This window comes from Ursus maritimus, unplaced genomic scaffold, assembly GCF_017311325.1.
Source record: "Ursus maritimus isolate PB19 unplaced genomic scaffold, ASM1731132v1 scaffold_25, whole genome shotgun sequence".
Lineage (NCBI taxonomy): Eukaryota > Metazoa > Chordata > Mammalia > Carnivora > Ursidae > Ursus > Ursus maritimus.
In genome coordinates, this window is record NW_024425008.1 from 34,010,327 (window position 1) to 34,033,930 (window position 23,604).

The 23,604-nt window shown below is 53.5% G+C and overlaps 1 protein-coding gene across 1 annotated transcript in view; it reads left to right on the forward strand.

Annotated features, from left to right (window-relative positions):
- Positions 1-23,604, forward strand: part of SPTB (spectrin beta, erythrocytic) — a 65,424-nt gene that overhangs the window by 27,651 nt on the left and 14,169 nt on the right. The window contains exons 14-31 of the mRNA XM_040641794.1: positions 716-853; positions 4,541-5,297; positions 6,428-6,630; positions 6,742-6,832; positions 8,235-8,381; positions 9,638-9,901; positions 10,248-10,454; positions 10,903-10,992; positions 14,262-14,540; positions 15,018-15,148; positions 16,065-16,269; positions 16,521-16,895; positions 18,308-18,552; positions 19,709-19,847; positions 20,307-20,391; positions 21,221-21,417; positions 21,718-21,767; positions 22,226-22,304. Coding sequence (XP_040497728.1) covers positions 716-853; positions 4,541-5,297; positions 6,428-6,630; positions 6,742-6,832; positions 8,235-8,381; positions 9,638-9,901; positions 10,248-10,454; positions 10,903-10,992; positions 14,262-14,540; positions 15,018-15,148; positions 16,065-16,269; positions 16,521-16,895; positions 18,308-18,552; positions 19,709-19,847; positions 20,307-20,391; positions 21,221-21,417; positions 21,718-21,767; positions 22,226-22,304 — 3,682 coding nt within the window. The remainder of the gene's footprint in view (positions 1-715; positions 854-4,540; positions 5,298-6,427; positions 6,631-6,741; positions 6,833-8,234; positions 8,382-9,637; positions 9,902-10,247; positions 10,455-10,902; positions 10,993-14,261; positions 14,541-15,017; positions 15,149-16,064; positions 16,270-16,520; positions 16,896-18,307; positions 18,553-19,708; positions 19,848-20,306; positions 20,392-21,220; positions 21,418-21,717; positions 21,768-22,225; positions 22,305-23,604) is intronic.

A 23,604-nucleotide genomic window follows, 5' to 3' on the forward strand; every position in this document is an offset into this window, starting at 1 on the left:
CAGCTCTAGCTTTCCATGATAGTCCTTCAGCCACAGAACCGCAAAGGACCCCAGGGACTAGTTTGCAAAGCACCAGGCTGCAAGGCCACTCTTCTTTCCGGTACTCTGATTGCATCTGTGCTCGGGCATGGGAGGGAACATGCCCTCCGTCCATGTGGCCCTCTTAAGTACAGAACTAGAGAGTCGAAGAGTATGAGAGGTCACTCCCTAGAGCGTGCGGAGGTGGGCGCAGGCTGCCGGAGGGAGGAGTCCACTTTCAGAACTACACCCCTTCCCCTGCCAGCGCTGCCTTCTCCTACCCAGGGACAGAGCACCTAGCTGGGGAGGGTATCCTTCAGGGCAAGGTGTCAAGGCAATGGAATTAGGGCTCAAGGGCAGCAGCTGTGGCCATGGAGGTATGACAGGTGTTCTCTGAGGTGATCACCACCCCGCCATATACACCTCTTCGTTCCCGTGTGCCTTTTCACTGAGCCAGTGGCCTAAGGAGTAAGCAACCAGCTCTTTACTAGCTTGGTCCAAGAAATGCTAAACCATGAAATTGGACCCATGAACCAGAAAATAGGTATGTCAGCATATCTTCTTCCTTTCTGCCCCCTTACCTGGTCAAATGTATTCAGGAGATGGAAGGAGAAAGCAAGAGCTCCACGTTCCAGAGACTGGGCGGTAGGTAAAGTGCCGGTGCTTTGGCCCCAGTCACCTTCTCTGTGCATATCAGGTTTGACATCCTGGACCAGGAGATGAAGACCTTGATGACACAGATTGACGGCGTGAACCTCGCTGCCAACAGCCTGGTAGACAGCGGCCACCCTCGCAGTGGGGAAGTGAAGCAGTACCAGGACCATCTGAATGACAGGTGGGGCATGGGTAGGGCTGGGGGCTGAGGGCTCCTTCTCTGGGCAACTGACACACCCCTGGGGCGTGGCCTGCCAGTTCCTCCCCTCCGAACTTCTGTCTTTCTCATCCCTGGTCTCCTTCTGATTCTGGAGCAGTAGCAGCAAGGGGAAAGGCCCTGCGTGGTGGACAGAGTGGTGAATGCCACCAGGGCTGGGGGGCATATCACGGGGGGAAGGAGGAGCCGTTCTGAGTGCACGGGTAGTTAGAATCAGGCCATATGCTACTCATGCCACATTTCCCCAGACATTCATAGGCCGGGAAAATTACTTTCTGAGAGCTCTTAAGTACTGTCCATAAAAGAAAGCCCCAGCCTGTGCCAAAATGCAGCATCGACAGTGAGGCTGGCTTGAATGAAGAGGAGAATTAGCAGGAAGCCTTGAGCACGCTTTGTGGCTGGAACAAAGAACAGGCCCCGAGGAGCCTTTGGAGGGGGGTGCTTTCAGTCCAGGCGTAATTGCCATGAGTTCCTCAAGGATCTCTGAGGACAGCACACGCCTTTGTTCCTGTTTGTTACCCGGGGCCCTGCACACACAATACCACGTGTTCACCAGCTCCCCGCTGTCCCGGCCCCTTTCCCCACACTTGTGTCTGAGCTTTGCTCTGCCTGAAGTGATCTGGGAGGTGGAGTTAGGCAAGACCCCATTGTGTGGGGGGAAAAAGGGGGATCAGCATAGTCGAGACTCTGGTGGGGGCCCAGCGGGAGGCAGGATGGTGATGAGGATATCTCGGAGCCCCTAGAACGGAGCTGATTATCTCCATCCAAAGATGGGGACTGAGTTAAGGAGATTCCTCTGTAATCCGAGGTTTGTACAGAAGGGAAAGATGCCTCTTTGTTCTTCTTTAGGCTTGGAGGTAATGAAGGGTGGTGTTTGCGTGTGTGAGTGTGCATGTGACTGTGTGCATGTGCAAGACAGGAAAAACTTGTCACCTATGTATCTGTTGCCTTAATGAGCTATAGTCAGAGAATGATCTTTACAGATCTCTAAGCCTTGTACCATCCTAAGTGAAATACATCAAGGCACTTGCCATCCTTAGGTGAGAGAGAACCGGAGGCATGAAATGGTAAGATGGTTTTCTTGAGAGGTGAAACGTACCTCAGAAATCATCAAGTCTAGCCGAATACCCCCAGACCGCTGTGTCTCATACAGACACTTCCAGTGGTGGGGAACTCACCTCTTCACCATGCACCCCATTCCATAGGAGGCAACTCCTTTCGGTTAAAAGGTTTTACCTCCTATTGAATGGAAATCTCCCTTCTTGCAATTTGTACACCTTGGTTCTGGCCCTCCCCTTTAGAGAGATTGAAACTAATTCTGATTCTTCTTCTATGTGAATGCTCTTCAAATATTTTTTACAGCAGCCATCATTCTTCACCTTTGCCCACAGTCCTGCCTCTGAGCCTCTGCTGTTCTCTCCACCAGCGTGCATTCTCCTCCAACTCTATGTTCCAAGTCCGGCCCCTCCTTTAGGCCAGTTCAGGTTCCTCTTTTTCCCTCTGTCCAAGATGCAAAACTTTCTTTCCTTCCTTTGTATGGTTTAGAGCTTTACATTCTACCTTGTATTATAATTACTTTTATCCTGAAGAACTTTCCTCCTAGACTGTAAACAAATAAAGAGCAATATCTTTACTGCCCACAGTTCTTTGAGCACCAAGCACATATGTCCGAGCTTTCCTCTGTCTAGAATATTCTTTTCCCAGATATCCACATGACTTACTCTATTACATTATTCAGATCTCAACTCACATGTCAGCTTATTGGAGCAGTCTTCACTGACCGTTTGAAAACATCACTACCTCCTTCCCACCCAGCCCCCATGCCTCTATCTCATGACCTTGCTTAATTTTTTCATTGCACTTGTCACCACTTGGATGAATTATGGACTTATTTATTTGTCTCTGCCCACTCAAAAGAGACCAAGCACTTTGCTTTGTTCGTTGCTACCTCCCTAAAGCCTAGAACGGTGCCTGGCACAAGGCACATGATAGTTGCATGATAAATGCTTAGTGAATGAGTGAACAGGGATGAAACTGGAATATCTTCTGCCAAGCTTGGAACAGAGGAGTCATTCAAACACTTACTGAATATGTGGTTATCTTCCACCGTGTGCATTCCAGTTGACCAACATTTTTTTTTTTTTTAATAATCTTGGGCCAGGACCAAACCTGAAGTTCTGACATGGCCTGGCCAGGGCTGCCTAGAGTGGTTCTGTCAACTTCTTCCATCTTGGAGACAGTGCAACAGGGGGAACCAGACTTAATTCCCAGCCCATCCTCTCTGTGGCCTCTGCTGGTAGCTGCAGTGAGACCACACCAAGACCTAGAAAATCACCATGGGGCTTCTCACATGTAGGCACAGTATTCTCCAGAACTCAAGGACTTCTCTTTCTAGGAGGGAAGCTGTGAAACCTTTGGGCTCTCGCACTTCGCTCTCCTGGTATTCCCAGGTCTCCCCCGCCTATCTCCCACTTCTCTTTGCAGACCTATCTAGCAGCCTTGGGAGGACCCAAATTCACTCTCTCCAGGCCAATTGCCTAGTCCCTCAGCCTCCTTCCCCCAGGTGCGGGGGGTACAGAGAAGGGTGAGATACTCAGGGCCCCATCCTTAAGTAGATCTCTATAGTGGCAGAGAGGTGCTCATTGAGATCCTGCTCAGATGGCCACCATGAAACCTGTCCCCTCACCCTTGTCACCCTCACATCTCCTTAATCCCCTCTGCCTGGTATGTGCTATGTACATAGCACTTTATACTACAGTTATTTTGTGAGCTCGTCTTAATTCTTTCTAAAGCATACACTCCATAAGGCAAAGTCTGGCTATGACTATATCCTCCCAACAGCTCACATACTGCTGTTACCTTGTGGGTGTTCAGGAAAGATGGGCTCAGCAAATGAGCAGTCAGCACACTCTTATGTGCTTACATGTTACTTACATATTACATATCACTCAGAATGAGTCAGCTTCGGTCCAAGGAAAGGGTCCCTGGTGGTCTCGGCCCAGGCTGATGCACAGCTCTTGAGAAGAGGCTGATTGGAAGCTGCCAACCAACCCCAGACACCGGGGCATGTTGCCAGACTTTTGCATATTTCCCATTTCCATGCCAGCACTACATCTGAAGGTTAAGGTTATGCTGTCTGTTTTAGTTATAACCCCAGCTTCTCCCTTCCCCCTCCTCCTCCTCCTCCTTCATAAGGCCTCTTTTCTTTCAGAGCCAAGGTGACGTTTTTAGGCCTTGGGTACTTTGAACATGGTCTCGGGCATTTGTATGGTTCCTCTAGGGACCCTGGGACCCTATGTCCTGAAATTGTCTATAAATCGGTAAATGTAAGCTTTCCCATTATTTTCAGCATTTCAAAAAATCTGGGCAAGTTCTATGTTTGCCCAAAAATCGACTACATACGGAGCCGAGCTAAGAGTCATTTTTGTTCCTTTATTGCTGGTTGGAATCACATCACTGCTCACCCCCTGCTGATGGAAAGATCTGATCGGCAGTTTATATTGTCTTGGGTAAAATTGGGTAAATGAATTTTAGTCATCACAGTGTGTTGGGTAGATGATTTTTTCAGAGTGCAAGATCTATGGGAATCTGGGTAGGGAGGCCCTGTGGGAAGTGTTAAGAAAGAGGGTGTCTCTGTGTCCTGCTTGGCAGGTGGCAGGCATTCCAGACCATAGTGTCAGACCGGCGGGAGGCAGTGAACTCAGCCCTGCGGGTGCGTAACTACTGCGTGGAGTGTGAAGAGACTAGCAAGTGGATCGAGGACAAGATGCAGGTGGTGCAGTCCACAAAGGACCTGGGCCAGGACCTGGCGGGCATCATTGCCATCCAGCGAAAGCTGTCAGGGCTGGAGCGCGATGTGGCTGCCATCCGGGACCGTGTGGGTGCCCTGGAGCATGAGTCGCAGCAGCTGATGGCCTCACACCCCGAGCAGGGAGAGGACATTGGGCAGCGGCAGGCATGTGTGCAGAAGCTGTGGCAGGAGCTGCAGGAAGCCCTGCTAGAGCAGGAAGCCTCGTTGGGTGAAGCCAGCCAGCTCCAGGCCTTCCTGCAGAATCTGGATGACTTCCAGGCCTGGCTATCCATGGCCCAGAAGGCCGTGGCCTCCGAGGACATGCCCGAGTCCCTCCCAGAGGCCGAGCAGCTCCTACAGCAGCATGTGGCCATCAAAGACGACATCGACAGGCACCAAGAGAGCTTCCAGAATGTCAAGGTATCCGGAGAGAATGTGATCCGTGATCAGACAGACCCCGAGTACCTGCTTCTGGGCCAGAGGCTGGCGGGCCTGGATGCTGGCTGGGATGCCCTGTGCCGGATGTGGGAGAGCCGCAACCACTCCCTCGCCCAGTGCCTCGGCTTCCAGGAGTTCCAGAGAGACGCCAAGCAAGCTGAAGCCATCCTCAGCAATCAGGTAGGGAGAGGCATTCAGGGCTTGGGGCAGGGGTGGCGGGGTTATCTCTTAGGGCAACAGCACTGGTGAGTCTATGAATGTCCTCAGAGACCAAATTCTGCCTTTTGAAAATTTTAAATAGTTAACATACAGTGCAATATTTGTTTCAGGAGTAGAATTCAGTGATTCATCACTTACATACAACATCCAGTGCTCATGAGAGCAAGTGCCCTCTTTAATTCCCATCACCCATCTAGCCCATCCCCCCCCCATCAACCCTCAGTTTGTTCTTATCGGTAAGGGTCTCTCATGGCTTGTTTCTCTTTTTTTTTCTTTTCCTCCTTCCCATACGTTCATCTGTTTTCTTAAATTCCACATATGAGTGAGATCATATGGTATTTATCTTTTTCTGACTGACTTATTTTGTTTAGCATAATAGACTCTAGTTCCATCCACATTGTTACAAATGGCTAGATTTCATTGTTTTTGATGGCTGAGTAGTATTCTATTATCTATACATACCACATCTTGATCCATTCATCCGTCGATGGACATCTGGGCTCTTTCCATAGTTTGGCTATTGTGGACATTGTTGCTATAAACATTGGGGTGTAGGTGCCCCTTCAAATCTGTATTTTTATATCCTTGGGGTAAATACCTAGTAATGCAATTGCTGGATCATAGTGTAGTTCTATTTTTAACTTTTGAGGAACGTCCAAACTGTTCTCCAGAGTGACTGCACCAGTTTGCATTCCCACCATCAGTGCAAGAGGAGTCCCCTTTCTCTTCAAATTCTGCATTCTGGGGACTCTTTCTAGCCACTAACTGGGGAGAAATCCCCTTTGCTCCTTATCACATGCCTTTTCCAGCCCTGTTTCCTAAACTGTGCCCTATTCTTGGGTCAGTTATAGGCTGGAGAGGTGAATTTTCCCCTGAGCCATTACCCTTCCATGTAGCTTTAGGTGCACTGTTCATTGGGTGCCCCTGGGGTGGGGGAGGGCAAGGCCTAGGGTGCCTCTTCCTTGCACAACTCCAGGGAGCACCATTCATGCTATAGCCTAGATGGCTACACAGGGTGCTTCTGCTTGGCAGGTGCCCTCACTGCCGTCCCAGCTTGATTTCCTGCCTTGTCTGGAAACTTGCTTCAACAGGAATATACTCTGGCTCATTTGGAGCCCCCAGACTCCCTAGAAGCTGCAGAGGTTGGGATCCGGAAGTTTGAGGATTTCTTGGTGTCTATGGAGAACAACCAGGATAAGGTCTTGAGTCCTGTGGACTCTGGAAACAAGCTGGTAGCTGAAGAAAACCTCTACTCAGACAAGATCCTGGAGAAGGTGCAGCTGATTGAGGACAGGTACTCTCTGCCCCCAAGGTCACGGGGCCGGAGCCAGGTAGGGCTGGTGGTGTCATGCAAGGCGCCCAGGCTCAGTGCTGTGCTGACGACAGCTTTCGGCTTCCCTTCCAGGCACAGGAAAAACAAGGAGAAGGCTGAGGAGGCTTCCGTCATTCTGAAAGACAACTTGGAGCTCCAGCACTTCCTCCAGAACTGCCAAGAGGTGAGGCTGCAGCAAAGCAGGCCACTTTGCAGGAGATTCCCTTCTAGAAGCAAAGTGCCCTAGAGGTAGAAAGTTTGCAGGGTGGGGGGTTGGGCGGGGGGAACACCTGGCTGGCTCAGTCGGAGGAGTGTGCGGCTCTTGATCTTGGGGTCATGGGTTTGAGCTCCATGTTGGGCGTAGAGATCACTAAAAAAAATAATAATAATAAACTTAGAAAGGAAGGAAAGAAAGTCCACAGGGATCCTTTCTAAGTTGGGAGTCTGGAATTTGATGAGGGGGACTCTGGGTATTTGATAGCTTAGGTCATCCTCTAGAATCTTTGGTTCTATAATTTTTTCCCCCAAATCTACAATTTTAATTTCCTTACTCCAGGGCAGGATTTCTCAAAGAGTGGCCTGAGGGCTGTCTATATAAAGAGTCCCCTAGGGCCCTGGTCAAGGCCGGCTTCAAGGACATGCCGCCCGGGCATTCATCAAGGGCCTGTGCTCAGAAGGGCCCCATGCTTGGTTTAATGTTCTGTGGTTGCCATCTTGAAATTCTTAATAATTTTGAGTATTTCCATTTTGCACTGAACCCTGAAAATTATGGAGCCAGTCCTGGCCCTTGTTAAATGCAAAGTCCTGGGCCCCACTCAGGCCCAGATGAATCAGAACCCCAACGGGTGAGAAAGAGAGCAGTGTTTTCAACAAGCCTCCCAGTTGGAGAGCTGACTCGGAAGAGCTTGCTCAGCCTGGGGTGAGCTGTGCAAGGAAGTTTTTTAACCTGCACTCCTGAGCCCTCCATGAGGGGTACTTCTGTGTGGAATGGTGCTTTCTCTGACTTCTTTCTCTCTCCCATCCTCATACCCCTTCCCACTCAGCCCAAACAACTTTGTTTTCATCTGCCTCTGCCCTTGGCATCAACCAGGCTTGGTATGCTGCCAGAACATCTTGGAAACATTGGGTGCTCATCACAGTTCTTCCCTCATTGTTAATTATAGGATCTGCCCTTGGCTTCTTCCTCAGATAACATTTTCTCTGTGTTTATTAATGATTTCTCACCCTACTGCCAAAGGGTGGGTTTATCTATCCATCCAGTAAACGCTCACTTCCTACAGCAGGCCAGGCCCTGTCCTAGGTCCTGGAAATATGGAGAGAAGCATAAATATCCCTGGTGTCACACTGCATACACTCGACTAGGGAAGACACTCGGGGGCTGATATTTCAGCCCTGAGACAACACAGGTTAAGTTGCTTGTGCTGAGAGTTAGGGACCCAGAGTTTTGCAAAGTAGTACTCTGCTGTATTCATACTTCCTCTCCTTGGCCTTCCTCTGCAGCCAGAGGTGGGCAGCAGGTCTTGCCCTGAGCCCCTGGCCAAAGAGCTCCACTCAGAGACTGCTGGACTCCCTCTTTCTGTCCACAGCTCACTCTCTGGATCAATGACAAGCTGCTAACATCTCAGGATGTCTCCTATGATGACGCGAGAAACCTGCAAAACAAGTGGGCGAAGCACCAGGCATTTATGGCAGACCTGGCTTCCCACCAAGGGTGGCTAGATAGCATCGATGCGGTAAGTGAGGCGAGTGGTGAGTGCTGGGGGCTCTCTGCTCAGATGTGTGTGCCTGAATGGGGCTTCACGCGGGGCATAGACACCGTCTGAAACTTACTGGATGGTATAGAACCTGGAAGTGTAAACTTCTCTAAATAGTAGTCCAACCTTCAGAGCTCCTGATTTATCCAGTCCTCTTAGGCCTGGTCAGAATTGGTGTATCCTCTGGGGGACCCGAGTCTGGAGACAGTCCAGGACCCTGAGGATGCTGGAGTGAATGCCTCAGCCAGTTATGTCGGTGTGCCTTCCTTTATCTTCACCAGGGCCCCAGCACTGTCCTGCCCAAGGGCAGGGGGATATGTGAGATGAGCAGAGTGGTCCAGGGGACCACGGACCCTCATCGTTTGGATGGGCAAGACCACCAGGGAGTGGTCATTCACACCCTTCATAGTTGGGGGACTCTAAGAGGATGACCCCCTTATAACAGGCCTGCTCCAGGGCCCATGTCAAAATGCAGCTGGCTTTTGATCTGGGAATCCGTTACCTTTGCTCCTCTCTGCTGTGGCTGTCCAGGAAGAAGGAGGCATAGGGTCCACACAAGGCAGCCTCCATAGTGGTCGAAGGTGCAGACTCTGAGCCAGACTGTCTGACTCCTGAACCTCCCTGTGTCTCGGTTTCTTCATCTGAAAAATGAGGACAATAACAGTAGCTACCCGAGGGTATTGTGAACATTAAAGTTCTTAGCATAGTACTTGGTACTTAGGGGGCATTCAGTAAATATTGATTATTGTTAGCAACATATATTCCTAGGCCCAAGTCACATCATACTGTACCCACCCGAAAGGGTAAATTTATGCAGGTAAAAACCGGGTAACACAAACCCAGTAACTAAAAGATATCACCAAAGGCTAGTGCACAGCCTCTGGGAAGACAATCGAGAGAGTGGAGTTCTTTCCATGCTGGCTGTACCTGGATGGATCTTGAATCTTTTTTTTTTAATTAAAAGATAACATAACATCAGCTGATCCTGTTCTGCAACAACTCCCCATGCTACGGTCTCCCTGAGTCCTTTGCCCCAAACGCACCCCTCCCTGCCACACCTTCTCCTGCAAATAAGCCTGGGGGTGCAGAGTCTTTCAGTAGAGCCTCACCTGAGTTCTAGGCAGAGTCTTTGCCTCCCTGACCTCCCCTCAGTTAATTCCCAGCAACCACACGGAGCAGGGCTGCTCCAAGGCTGCTGGGCCTCAGAGGGTGAGCCCTCCTGCTTCCCCACGCAGGAAGGAAAGCAGCTGATGGAGGAGAAGACCCAGTATACAACCCTGGTGTCCCAGAGGCTGGAAGACTTGCACCGGCTCTGGGATGAGCTTCAGGCCACCACACAGGAGAGGGCCCAGCACCTCTCAGCTGCCAGGAGCTCCTACCTGCGCTCACAGACCCATGCTGACCTCAACAAGTGGATCAGCGCTATGGAGGACCAGCTGCGGTCTGATGACCCGGGCAAGGACCTGACCAGCGTCAACCGGATGCTGGCTAAGCTGAAGGCACGTGAATGGGTTGTAGACTGGGAATGTTGGAATAGGAGATCTTGGGGAGCAAAAAGTACTCCTCCTGTTCCTCTTATCTGGGCTTGAGCAAAAATGTCTCCTGGTTCATAACGCATATCCTCCCACTTTGCAGTGGGTAAGACAGGGATCCTGGGTTTTAAAAAAGCATGCACGTGAAGTATAGGACAGGCACTTGCGGGGCGGGAAGGATGAGTGGGGGCATCCAGGGAGACTTCCTGGGGAAGGCTGGGACTTTAAGGATGGATAGGATACGGATGATGAAGAGGACGTGGGGCTACCCATGTGCCAAGGTTGTTACCGACACCGTCCCCTTGTGTCCCAGCGTGTGGAGGACCAAGTGAATGTGCGGAAGGAGGAGCTGGGGGAGCTGCTTGCGCAGGTGCCCTCGCTGGGAGAGGAGGCAGGAGACACAGACGTGAGCATCGAGAGGCGGTTCCTGGACCTCCTGGAGCCCCTGGAGAAGAGGAAGAAGCAGCTGGAATCATCCCGAGCCAAGCTGCAGATCAGCAGGGACTTGGAGGATGAGACAGTGAGTTGGCCGCAGACCTCACCCCAGGGGCTGAGCCAGCAGCTGCTGTCAGGATAACTGGCTACCGCCCAGGGTGGTTCCTAGCAGATGTCTGGTACTCTCACCTCCTGATCTCAGAGCTGTTGTGATGATTACATTAAATATGAAAGTAAAGCCAGTGCTTTTTGAATCGTAACTCAGTCATACTTTGGGACAGACAGACTTGGGTTCACGATCCAGCTATGTTACCTTCCCCCTGTATGACCAGAAGCAAGTTATTTGGAAACTCAATTCAAAATATCTAAGTGTCCCCATCTGTGAAATGGGGACAAAACCCTGACGGGGAGTGGGGCATTGGGAAGAACCAGGGAGACATGGCAGGAGAGAGCTCTGTCTGACCCAGGGTGAGGGCTTGGCGGAGGGTGGCCACAATTGTCATCAGCTGTCCCCCCGCCTCTGGTCTCTACAGCTCTGGGTGGAAGAGAGGCTGCCTCTGGCCCAGTCAGCCGACTATGGCACGAATCTGCAAACTGTACAGCTGTTAATGAAGAAGAATCAGGTGAGTCCTGCTTCACCTGCTTAGTCCCCCCACCTGCCCCCTCCCTGCCCCTGCCCCTGCCCTGCCCAGGGTAATGCCCAGCCCTGACCCGCAGAAGGCCAGCAACAGCAGATTTTGTTCTTGTTGGTAGCTGTGGGGCCACCAGATCCCATAAAAAGAGCTGCTTTGGTGATGGCAGAGAGAATTCTGGGAAGTCCATGGCAGGGCCAGTGCTGGTAGGGAGTGTCCAGATGCTTTGGGATTTGGGGCCATTCAGACCCATCAGAGCATAGGTGAGTGCAGGACCTATGTGCTTTATAGCTCCTGTATCCCGTGGCCTCCCTGAAAGGAAGCCCATAGCTCCTGGTTTCTTTCCCAAGACAGATTTGCCCCTCTTCCAGGACTGAGCCTGGCCTGTTGGGATCCTCAGGGCAAGTAAGCCCCATTTCTTCTGCCACATGAGGATACTCATGGGAAGCCACTAAACTTGGTCCCTGAGCCTATCAGAGCAACATCTATTTGCTGTTCTGCTCTTTCTTAAGCCTGATGGGTCATTTCTGAGGCCCTGGTCAGACTCCTGGAAGTGAGCAAATGCAATACTTCCTCCTGTATCAGGAGTACAAGTATCCTCTTGTATCCTCCAAGAAGGCCAGCTGCATGGGCTCATGGTGCTTCTCTGTCCAGCCAGGGGCTGGCCACAGACCCTGCTCTTGGGCAGAGAGTCGCTCCTCCTGCCTGCTCTACTCTCTGGGTCAGGAAGTAGGGGCAGCCACAGCCAAGAGCAACAAGAGCCTGGGAACTGGTCCCAGAGAAGAGCAGTATGTCCCAGAATGCCAGTCAGCATTGCAGCTCCTTGGAGAAGAAAGGCCATGGCAGCCAGCACATCCTCAAAATAACAGCAGCTGACATGTGCTCACAGAGCCCAGCAACCAGGCAAGGGTCTGAGTTACATTCAAAGAGGTATCTGAAAAGTTTCTGGGGAACCTTTCCTCCCAGTTGACATGACCTAGTCATATAAGGCTCCAGTGGGCACAGGCAGGGTCTGGGCTAGAAGGCAGTAGGTAGGGGGTCAATTAATGCCACAACTTGCAGTTAAAGGAAGGAGACTGGTAGAAGACAGTATCCTGGGACCTCAGTTTCCTCAACTGTAAAATGAGCTGACATCAGTCCTTCCAACACTAAAGACTTTGACTCTGTCTGGCCTTGGTGGGATTGCCAAAAGACTCTCAACTCCCCTGGATGAAGGTTGCTATTTCAAGAAAAGGGCAAGACAAATATGGGTGGGATTCCCCTAACCAAGAAGGGGAAGATAGTCTCTTGGGAGAGCATGGCTGCCCTAGTCAAGACTACTCTAGGCTAGACCAGCCACAGCTTAAATCTCATATTATCATTCCCTCTATTGTGGTGGTTCTCAAACTTCAGCATGCGCCAGACTCCCCCGGAGGGCTTGTTAAAACACAGTTGACCAGGCTGCATCTCAGGTCTACTGAATCAAGCTCTGGGAGTAGAGCCTGATAACTTGCATATCTATCAAGATCCTAGGTGACGCTGATGCTGTTGGTGTGGGATCCCATTTTGAGAACCGCTGCTCTAATGGTTATCCATTGCAACTAGAAACAGTCCTGCAAGGTACCACGTGAATGGTTCTCGACTTTGGCCGCACAGTAGAATCACCTAGCGGAACTTTTAAACCTATGGATGCCAAGTTCCTACCTCAAATCAATTAATTAAGATCCCTGGGGATAGGGCCCTGGCCGTGTATGTTTTCCTAGGTTATTCAGTGTGCAACCAGGGTTGAGAACCACTGTCCCACCTGATCTGGCTCCTGCCTACTCTAAAGCTCACTTCTCATCAATCTGACCCTCCTTCATAGTATTCTAGCTGTTCTGGCCTGCAGATAGTCCTGGCCGGCTTCCAACCTGGGGACTTTACACTTTCTTTTCTCTCTTGCCAGCAACTTTCATCCCCCAAACCTTTATGCGGTCACTTCCTTCTCACCGCTCATGCCTCACTCAGATGTCATCTCCCCAGGAAGCCCCTTCTGGACTCCCCCAGCTCAAGTAGCCACCAACACGCTCCTGCAGACGTTCTCGATCTCAGTGGAGTATTTTCCTCATAGCACCCGTTATCCACATTTATTCAGTTATTTCCATGCTTACCATCTGCTCCCTCTACGACTGTGTAAGCTTTATGAAGGCAGGGGTTTTGTTGATCTTGTTTCCACATTGTCCCTAGAGCCTAGAATGAAGCCAGGGACCTAGGAAATAACTTCATAACTCTGTGTTGGACACATGACACAGGAAGAATACATCATAAGGAAGTACACTGCATGGGGGCCTAGAAAGGAACTGCTTAAAAAGAGAGAGAGGATCCCTTGCAGAGGTCATAAGATCTCAGGGAAAGAAAGAGGCACACTTTGCTGACACCATGGGTTGTTTGAATTCAGTTGCACGGACCACGAAACATTGTCAGGTTGAGATTCGGAGTCTAAAGGGAAGAAGGCATTTCAGCAAGTTAGGTGACTTGTGAATCTTGCTGGTCCTGTGTATTTTCAGTGCTGACGGTCACTGTACCACTTGTGTGCTGCTCTTGACCCTGCACTCCAGATGGTCTTAAGGGCCGAGGGGAAACTGTAGCAAGGGAGGAGGTGAGGTGTAAGGAGCCGAGAGCCCACCTGCAAGAAGCAGCTCGGTCCGGGCCTCCAGGACCCAGGAAGTGAGCGACACTCAGATAATGGCCCACCGAAGACAAAGTCGACCCATCACCAGAGAGAGAGGAAAATGCCCTTTTGGTGACCAAATGCTTAAACAGCAAATAATACAGAGTTCACAAAAGATTTGAGAAGTAGAAATGGCGGGGGGGCCCGGGGGGAACCCAAATCCTAAAATCTGAGCAAGGAGCCACCATCACCTGTTGTCTCACACAGAGCCAGGGGCGCTAAAATAAGTCATCAGAGGCCATGTAGAAATCATTCTCCGTTCCCCCAGCATGCGCGGCTAGGAAGCAAGCTCTGCTGAGACCCAGGAACAGCAGGGAGCATGGAGAGCCGCGTGCAGAGACCTGCGCAGCCAGCCACTGCCCCAAGCTACTTAGCGGCTGCTCGCAGCCTGCAGGGGGTGGACGCAGGGTGCTGTGCGGTGCCGAGCGCCAGCCCGGCTCACGGGCCCCGCTCCGCACTAGCTTCCCTGAGCGGGAGCCTGCCCCAAGTGCCAGAGCGGGCCCTGGATGACCTGCTGCATGCGGGCCCGGCCCCCCTACCTCACCTCCGAGCCCTTCCCACCTGGCCACAGACGCTGCAGAACGAGATCCTGGGCCACGCGCCGCGGGTGGAGGACGTGCTGCAGAGAGGGCAGCGGCTGGTGGAGGCGGCCGAGATCGACTGCCAGGACATCCAGGAACGCCTGGGGCACCTGCAGGGCTCATGGGACACACTGCAGGAGGCGGCGGCCGGGCGGCTACAGCGCCTGCGGGACGCCAGTGAGGCACAGCAGTACTACCTGGACGCAAGCGAGGCCGAGGCCTGGATCAGCGAGCAAGAGCTCTACATCATCTCCGACGAGACGCCCAAGGTTGGCTGGGGGTGGGGGTGGCGCCAAGCTGGGAGCCAAGGCCGAGAGGAAGAGCTGGGGTGGGGCAGTCAGTGGGCAGTCACACGTCGTAAGTCCCGGTGTGTGAGGACACCCGCTGCAACGTGCGTCACGCAGTCAGGTGCCCCGTTTGCCAACCTAGATTTGATCGAACCCAAGATCTCCCCACCTTTTTCGTGCCATGGATTTTGTAATGAGGGACTGCCGGGAGGGAGGGAGAGTTGAGGTGAGGCATCTCTAAGGTGTTCATGGGGTCAGAAGATTGGAGCTGGGCCTGGGAGGGTAGGTATCAGAAAAGAATCAAGAGGAAGGTAGGGTACTGCTGGGGAACAAGTAGCAGGAAGGAATCGTGCACCATTCTCTTGTGAGGGCGCCATGAGCCTGGCTGCACCCCCCCACCCCCCACCCCAGTCTCAGGCGCCTCCAGGAGCAGGTGCCCTGACAGTCGCTGCCTCCTAGGACGAAGAGAGCGCCATCGTGATGCTGAAGCGGCACTTGAGGCAGCAGCACACGGTGGAGGAGTACGGACGGAACATCAAGCAGCTGGCCGCCAGGGCCCAGAGCCTGCTGTCTGCGGGCCACCCAGAGGGGTGCGTGTGCCACTGGAGGGACTTGGTCAGCTCCTGGGCATCAGGCCAGGGACCCCACCAACCGGGATCCCTTCAGGTCCAAGTGGGAAAACAGCAACAGTTTGGGGGATAACTGGGTTTGAGACCACTGCTTTCTCATCTGCTGACCGGCCCAGTTCTATCTCATGCCTTGGTTTTGCGTAAGGAACTTCAAACAGGGCCAACTAAGGTCTGGTTTGCAAAAAGATCAGAAAATGGAATAGCGAAACTACCTCTTGGTGAACCAAGAGCTCCAATCTTTAGAAGAATGAGATTATGCTAAGAGACACTGAAGAGTAACTTTGTTTTTCTCTTTATGGTCCGGAAGGTACTTCAGGATCTCCCAGTGTCTCAGCAAAAACATTATATAGGCATGAAGGTAGAAAACTTATACCCGCCTAGTCGGTTCCACACAGATGGGAGCCCCTGGGCCAGACACGCCAAGCTGCACCTCCCAGGCACGGCTGTGTCCTCAGCTGCCTGCAGGGCATCCAGAGCTGTGGGGCTTCAGCAGCCCCCCAGTATCTCCCAAGGAGCCCCAAGGATTGAGCCCCTTGTACTACAGGCCCGATCCCTGGGGGGGGGCCTCTGGAGCTGGGCTCACAGTGCTGCTCTATCAGCCTCCTTGGGAGAATAATGGAGGAGTTCCCTTCTGTCTGCCTGAGGTTCCCAGAGTGAGAGATGATGACAGGAGGCACCCTGTCCAGACAGGACACACTGCGGTCATCACCTGAGGCATTCTGGTCTGAGGGGTGGTTCTTTTCCTCCCCAGCACTTCCTGGGACAAGCCGCAGCCATTTCTCCTAACTTCCGTTCCCCAGCTATCCCTGCCCCTCTGAGCTGGCTGCTCTGGGCCCTCTGCCTTCGTCTCTGAGTGCTTTCTGGTTTTGAACTCCAGGGAGCAGATCATCCGACTGCAAGGGCAAGTGGACAAGCAATACGCAGGGCTGAAGGACGTAGCGGAAGAACGCAGGCGGAAGCTAGAGAACATGTATCACCTGTTCCAGCTGAAGAGGGAGGCGGATGACTTGGAGCAGTGGATTTCAGAAAAGGAGCTGGTGGCCTCGTCCCCTGAGATGGGGCAAGACTTTGACCATGTCACTGTGAGTGCTGTCTCTGTCTTCCTTGAATGCCACAGACGCAGGAACAGTCATGCCAGACAGACAGACAGACACACACACACTGCTACATAGAGATGGAGACACACTGGCGTGAGCTCAGGCTGCCCTGGGAAGGTGTGGCCCCAGGTCATTGTGGTTCCCGCCTAGTGAAAGTCTGTGGCTGGGGTGATGACACCACCCCACCCCTCCCCCCCACCCCCCGATAACCCCATTTCTGTTTCCCCCACATCCAGCTGCTCCGGGACAAGTTCCGGGACTTTGCCCGGGAGACGGGGGCGATTGGGCAGGAGCGGGTGGACAACGTGAACATCATCATTGAGCGGCTCATCGACGCAGGCCACAGCGAAGCGGCCACGATTGCAGAGTGGAAGGATGGGCTGAACGAAATGTGGGCGGACCTGCTGGAGCTCATCGACACGCGCATGCAGCTGCTGGCCGCCTCCTATGATCTGCACCGCTACTTCTACACGGGCACGGAGATCCTGGGCCTCATCGACGAGAAGCACCGAGAGCTGCCTGAGGACGTGGGGCTGGACGCCAGCACGGCTGAGTCTTTCCACCGGGTGCACACGGCCTTCGAGCGGGAGCTCCACCTGCTGGGCTTACAGGTGCTTTCTGTCCCCTGCTGCTCCCCTACCCCCCCCCCCACCCCCACAGCTCCTGGGACCTGCCATCCACCTCTTCCCCGTGACCAACTTCCCAGGGGCCTGGGGATGTCAACCTCTGGAATGGACACCAGGAAATTTCGCATCTTTAGAAAGGCAACAGCTCGGGGCAAAAAGGCTGGGAGCTGTGGCTTTCAGTCATTCTTTAGCTTCAGAAGTAGTTCTTCAGTCTGAAACCTCACAAAAACCCAGGGCACAAAATACCTTAAAATGCTCTGTCTCTGGTTGTGCAGCAGTGTTACTCGTGAACACGCACGGTGCATTCCTAGCACCAAGGGCTGGGATCGGCATTACATTTAGTCACTGACGCCTCATAGCTGCCCTCTGAGCTAGGTTCTAACATCTGCTCTTTATAGGTGAGGAAAGCAAGGCACAGAGAGTAAACGAGTTCCCCGGAACATGTGGAGAAACAGTGGAGCCAGGATTCAGATCCTGGCATCCTGGCTCTAGACTCCATGCCCTGAGCCCCTGGGCTATTCAGTCTTTCTACGTAGGAGCTGGGGGGCCCCCAGGATCTGCTCAGACCCCCACTTCCCCTCACTGCAGTGGCCTCCGAGGCACCTCTGCAGGCCCGTTGGGCTCCACAGAACTTGATGTGATGGAAAGGGTGAGGGCAAGGGGCCCCCGTTGACGGAGCCTCAGCAGCTTTCCAGAGGCCCCAGGAGGGACGGGCTGGCTGTGGAGTCCTGCACCCACCCAGTGGGGTTCAGGGATAGGGAACCAAGGTGGGTCGGGCCCTGGTTCACTCAGAAGAGGACCTCCTAGGATTTTGTCCTACAGCCGAAGTTGGGGCCTGCCCTGTGGCCCTTGTACTTTGAGGGGTGCCAGAGCCCCTGAGGTGGGCACAGTCCACTGAAGTCTCAGGAATGAGGCCTCATTGCACTGGGACCGGCCTCAAGCAGGGATCTGGTAGAGCCCCTTCCTTGGACAGGCAGCATATAGAGTGGTTAAGAACGGGGACTCCAGTGCACCCCTCTTCCAGTGTGAACGACCTCAGGCACTCACTCAGGCTCCCTGTGCCTCAGTTTCTTCATCTGGGATCACAATAGTACCTCGTTCATAGGGTGTCTATGAAATATGCCTGGCACATGGTTACTCTAATTACAGTACTTCTGGGAAGATGAAAGGGCATAGAGTCCCATTTACTCCCATATCCTCATCAAAGCCCAAAGGATGGCTTGGGTCCATAGAAGACAAAACAAGGAGACTTCTCCCCCAGCATTGGTGGGAGGCTGAAGATCTTGCCTTCCAGAAGAGCCCTGGGAAGAGAGATCCAGAGGAGACAAACCCCTGGCCCATCAGAAGCCCAGGACACGTCTTTCTGGATAACAACGTCCAGTTTTGCCCAACCACAGGTCCAGCAGTTCCAGGACGTGGCCAGCCGCCTGCAGAAGGCATACGCTGGGGAGAAAGCAGAGACCATCCAGAACAAGGAGCAGGAGGTGTCCACCGCGTGGCAAGCATTGCTCGACGCCTGTGCCGGCCGCCGCACCCAGCTGGTAGACACGGCAGACAAATTCCGCTTCTTCAGCATGGCCCGAGACCTCCTGTCCTGGATGGAGAGCATCATCCGTCAGATCGAGACCCAGGAGAAGCCTAGGTAAGGGGGACATCCTCAGGACAGCCCCACTCCTGAGCCACTTTGTCCCCAAGGCTGACCCAGGCACTGCCCTGGGACTCCTCCTTGGAGGAACCGTCTTGAACTGTGGGGGCACCTGAGGCTGGGTCCAGGCAGAAATGGAGTGGCTTAGCTTCTCCTGGGGGGACCGACCATTTCAGAGTAAAGGGAGCCCTGAGAGTGGTGAGAAGGACCTCCGACATTCAGATCTGATGGCAGGGCAGTGACCACAGCTGTCAGGGAAAGTAAGCGCTTCACCCATGCAAAGCTGGGCAGGTCCGAGCTTGTGCACTCTTCCCCCAGTGCCAGGATGTGGAGGCCACTCCCCCCAAGGTCAAGAAGGAGCTCCCTGTCCGTGCGAGGTTGGGAAGGTGCTCGTGGCAGTGAGACCCTCGGCAGGGAGCCACTCTCCAAGGACTGTCTTGTTGGCAGTGGTCGCTGGCCCATCTCTGTCCCTCTGCCCTGGAGGGCCCGTCCTGAAGGCCAAGTCTTTATAGTTTACATCTTTATTCAGAATGCAATTCGCATAGCATACCATTCAGCCACTTAACGTGTCCCACTCAGGAGTTTGCACACGATCACTGGGTACGGCCCTCACTGCAATCTAAGTTTAGAAGACTCATCACCCCAGAAAGAAGCCCTGTACCCATTAGCAGTCATCACCCCACAATTCCCTCCTCTCCCCAGCCCCTGGCCACCACGAATCTGCTTTCTGTCTGTCTAGATTTGCCTGTCCTAGACTCATCATAGACGGGAACTCATAAAATACGTGGTCCTTTGTGACTGGCTCCTTTCACTTAGAGCAAACCTTTTAAGGTTCATCCATGTTGTAGCAAGTATCAGAACTTCATTCCTTTTTATTGTCAAATAATATTCCCAGGCTTCTTTTGGGGTCCCTGAACCCCCAGCCCATCCCCTGCCAAGTGACCAGCGGAAGACACTAGGGCATCAGCGTTTCCGTGGGGCTGGGCTGGCAGAGGACTCCCTGGCTGGCCAGAGAGAGAGGAGGAAGTGAGGTCGGACTCCCAGGCAGGTGGGAGTCAGCCCTCTCTGGTCTGGACTTGGCATCAGACAGGCCAAGAGTGTCCTTCTTCCCCAAACTGCCTCCCGACCCTTGACCCCCCCCCCACCTCCCCAGGGACGTCTCCTCAGTGGAACTGCTCATGAAGTATCACCAGGGCATCAAGGCAGAGATCGACACCCGGAGCAAGAACTTTAGCGCCTGCCTGGAGCTGGGGAAGTCCCTGCTGGAGAGGCAGCACCAGGCCTCGGAGGAGGTGAGAGGACACGGGGTGAAGAGGAGCCCCTCCCGGTCCTTGCCTGCATTCTTGCCCAGCCAGACAGCTTCTTGGGAGGGAGCGGTGGGCCATGGTTTCCCTGAGGAGACTCTTTCACTCATGGAGCCTCAGGGCTGTGTGCAGGCCCAGGGATTAGAGCCCCACCAGCCCCACCCAAGGCTGGCAGCTTAGAAAGGAGAGCAGGCTCAAAATCCACCCAACCACCCGCATATGTGCAGGTTTTGGCCTTGGCAACACCCATGTCCAAGGAGAGGCACATGTGCCTCAGAGAGGTTAAGTAACTTGCCCAGGGTTGCACAGCTGCCAAGTGGCAGGGCCAAGACAGAGTAAGGTCCTTGTGACCAAACCCAGCATGCTTTGCAGGACCCTGCAGCACACCACCTCAGACAAGAGGAAGGCTTACCAAAAGCCTGAGCTCTTCTGCCTCCCTTCCCACAGATTAGTGAGAAACTGAAGCAGGTGCTATCCAGGAGGAAGGAGATGGATGAGAAGTGGGAGGACCGCCAGGAACAGCTCCGCATGTGTGAGTGCACCTGCGACCCAGAACTTGGGGAGGGGGGCAGACTCCTGCCGAGGTGGGAGCAGGGAGGGGTGATTTTCACTGCCTAGAGAAGAGCCCCCAGAACACCACGCATCAGCAAAGTTCTGGGGCCAAGGGCCTCGGGGGTCCACACCAAAGTGCCGCATGGACACGCTGCTGGCAGCCCACCTCTAACTAGCCAGCATGCCTTCTCCCTGCCTGCCCTCTGTCCCGCCTGGGCCTGGGCAGAACCTGAGTGGCTCAGCTTCTACTGGGAGGACACCACCGCCTTGTGCCAGGCTGGTGTCCCTGTAGCCTGGGGGAGGGGTCAGGTTAAGGCTCTATCTAGTGCCTTCCGTATGTTTGATCTGAGGCATGTCAGATGCAGATAGAGCTCTGTCTTCTGCAGCTGGAGATCAAGGAGGGGTGGAAAATCCATCACTCAGGTAGGAGCTACACGCAAGCCAGGAAGGCCTGATGGCCCCATGGTTGCTTGTGCACGATTATGTGAGACAGCCAAGGGCTGGGAAGAGAGCGTTCAGGGCAAAAGGCTGCTCCTCAAAAGGAGACATCTAAATTATATTTTGTTTTCAAACTAGTGTGTGTTCTAATTCATGTGTTTTCCAATATAACTATGGATGGAGATGAGGAAATGCCCCCCCCCTTATGGTGTGGGATGGAGTGGTCTCAGGCAGCAGGTCACCACTGAGCAGGGACCCCTGCGAAGGCCTCCCGCCTGACCACCAGCTCCTTGTCTGTGGAGGGCCCACTGCTGAGTGCTAACAGGCTCTTGGGCCCTGTGGGTGGCTCTGTGGCTTGTTCCCCGTGGCAGTACTGGAAGTGTGCCAGTTCTCGAGGGACGCCTCTGTGGCCGAAGCATGGTTGATCGCCCAGGAGCCCTACCTGGCCAGCCGGGACTTTGGACACACGGTGGATGGTGTGGAGAAGCTCATCAGGAGGCATGAGGCTTTTGAGAAATCCACAGCCACCTGGGCAGAGCGCTTTGCCGCCCTGGAGAAGCCCACCACGGTGAGCTGGGAACGGGCGCTGGGAGGCCCTGCAGCCAGGCCTTGGGGGGCGGGGGGATCTCAAGTCAAGAACTCTGAGCCTGTTATTAAGCACCATCGGACAGTGTAAAAGGCTTGGTGAGGGATAGAGTGGGAAGGAAATAGGAGACGTAGAAAGTACTTCTGAATGCAGAAAACAAAAGGGGTAATTTCTAAAAGAACAAACAGCGGGTGTGTGGGGAGCCATCTTTAGGGAAGTCTAACAGCGATCCGGCTCTTCTCTGTAGCTACTCTGATACCCTCGGCCTTTTCTTCCCCTTAGCTTGAGCTAAAAGAACGCCAGACCCCAGAGAGACCCGAGGAGGAGAGTGGGTAAGTGTGGGAAGGGCCAGGCAGTGGATTTAGCAGGAGCGGTCTGCCAAGGAGGATGGGTGGGAAGGGGGAGGGAGATCAGAAACAGGCCCCCTGATGTCTTAATAATACCTCTTGCACCTGGGCCACTAGCCAGAGAAATCTGGAGTGTCTACAGCCTAAAGGCTGTCCCCCCATATCCACGGGAGGACTGAAGGCCCGGTGCAGACAGAAACGCTCCCCTGCTCTGGGAGCCACCTGAACATGTGCCCCAGAGACAGATCTACCTACAACCGTGTCCATTTCTGAAATAACCGCCATAAAGTTTCGGATTAAGCTGTTCTTGCTAAGTGCCTGTTGCCAGGAGGCCTGGACCGGGAGATGGTTGCCATGTTCCTGCTGAGGAGAGTGGGAAGCCAGGCCCTGGGGGGAGGCACCGGCCTCGGGTGGTTTCTAAAGAAGGGCTGCGTCTTCCATAGGCCTCAAGAGGAAGAAGGCGAGACAGCAGGGGAGGCTCCCCGAGGTCCCCATCGTGCAGCCACCGAGAGAACGTCCCCGGTCAGTTTCCTGTCCTATTTGTCCGGTTCCTGGGAGTCCTTGCTGCCAGAACCCTCTCATCCCTACTAGGCTCAGCCAGGGCAGAACGCAAGGACAGGCATGCCCCACCCAGGCTTCCAGACTCCTCCTTCAGATCAGTCTTCTTTTTCACTTAGGTTTCCTTCACTTCTAGAATAATTCCCCTCCTTCCTTCCACCCAGAAGAAACTGACATGCCAGCCCACTGACATGATCTTACTAGTTTGATTTTATCTAGTCTAATAAATTTTATTGTATAAACACATCACCATCTACATTAGAAACACTTGATCCAGGGAAGATTTATTTTTATGTACCATTCTTCTCCCATTTTCCCTCTCATTCCATCCTCAACACAGTATGCCCCCCCACACACACATTCACACACGCACACACACTCTCACACATGCACAAACAGACCATCTTACCTCGCCTTCCCCAGCCACGGGCATTCAGGGCAGTGAAGGGGGCTGCCCAACCCACTAGGAGATCCCTCCCTCCTACACAGAGCCTCCTCCCCTTTGCTCCCCCCCCCCCCCCCCAGGCCTGATGCCTGTGGGTCAGTTTGGCTGTGGAGCTGGCTCTGAAGCAGGAGCAGAGGTGCCCTGCAGGAGTGAAGAAGCGCCCCAGGGCTTTCTGGGTCACAGGGCCAGTCCCCCCCAACTTGTAGAAAAGGAGGGTGCATCAGAGTCCTGGCTGATGGAAGTGTTGGGAGAGTCCAAGACAGACCAGCTGCCGAAGGTGTGGGGCACATGGCTTCAGGAAGGAATAGGTCCATTAGCTGAAAAGACCCAGGGTGTGCGTGCAGGGAGCCCAGGAGGCCGCAACCCCGATTTTGGAGGAATGCCCTGGGGAGTCCCTAAGAAGACAAGACTTCAGCATGTGCCTTGCATGGCTCACTTATGCATGTACCCCACCTGTCCTGCTGCCCGATGAAGCTTGCCTGAACCTTTAGAGAGATTGGTATTCTAGGTGGAAATTTCTGATACACCAACCACCCCAGAAAAATGCACATACAATGAGTATTTCCCATGCAGAATCCCTGTCAGGTCTGTATTTCAGCCCTTCTCACAGTTTTGAGTCACACACACACACACACTCCCTCTCTGAGCTCCCTCTGCTGCCTCCAGCCTGGCCAGGCCTCCCTTTCTGAGCTGCACCAGCCCTTCATGTCCAGCAGAGGGCATTCCTGGGCTCCCGATGGAGGGCCTCTCCCAGAAGTGCCCTCTGAAGCGCCAGTCATCGCATGTGGGGTCTCTGGTGGCCTTCGTCCCAGCCCCTTT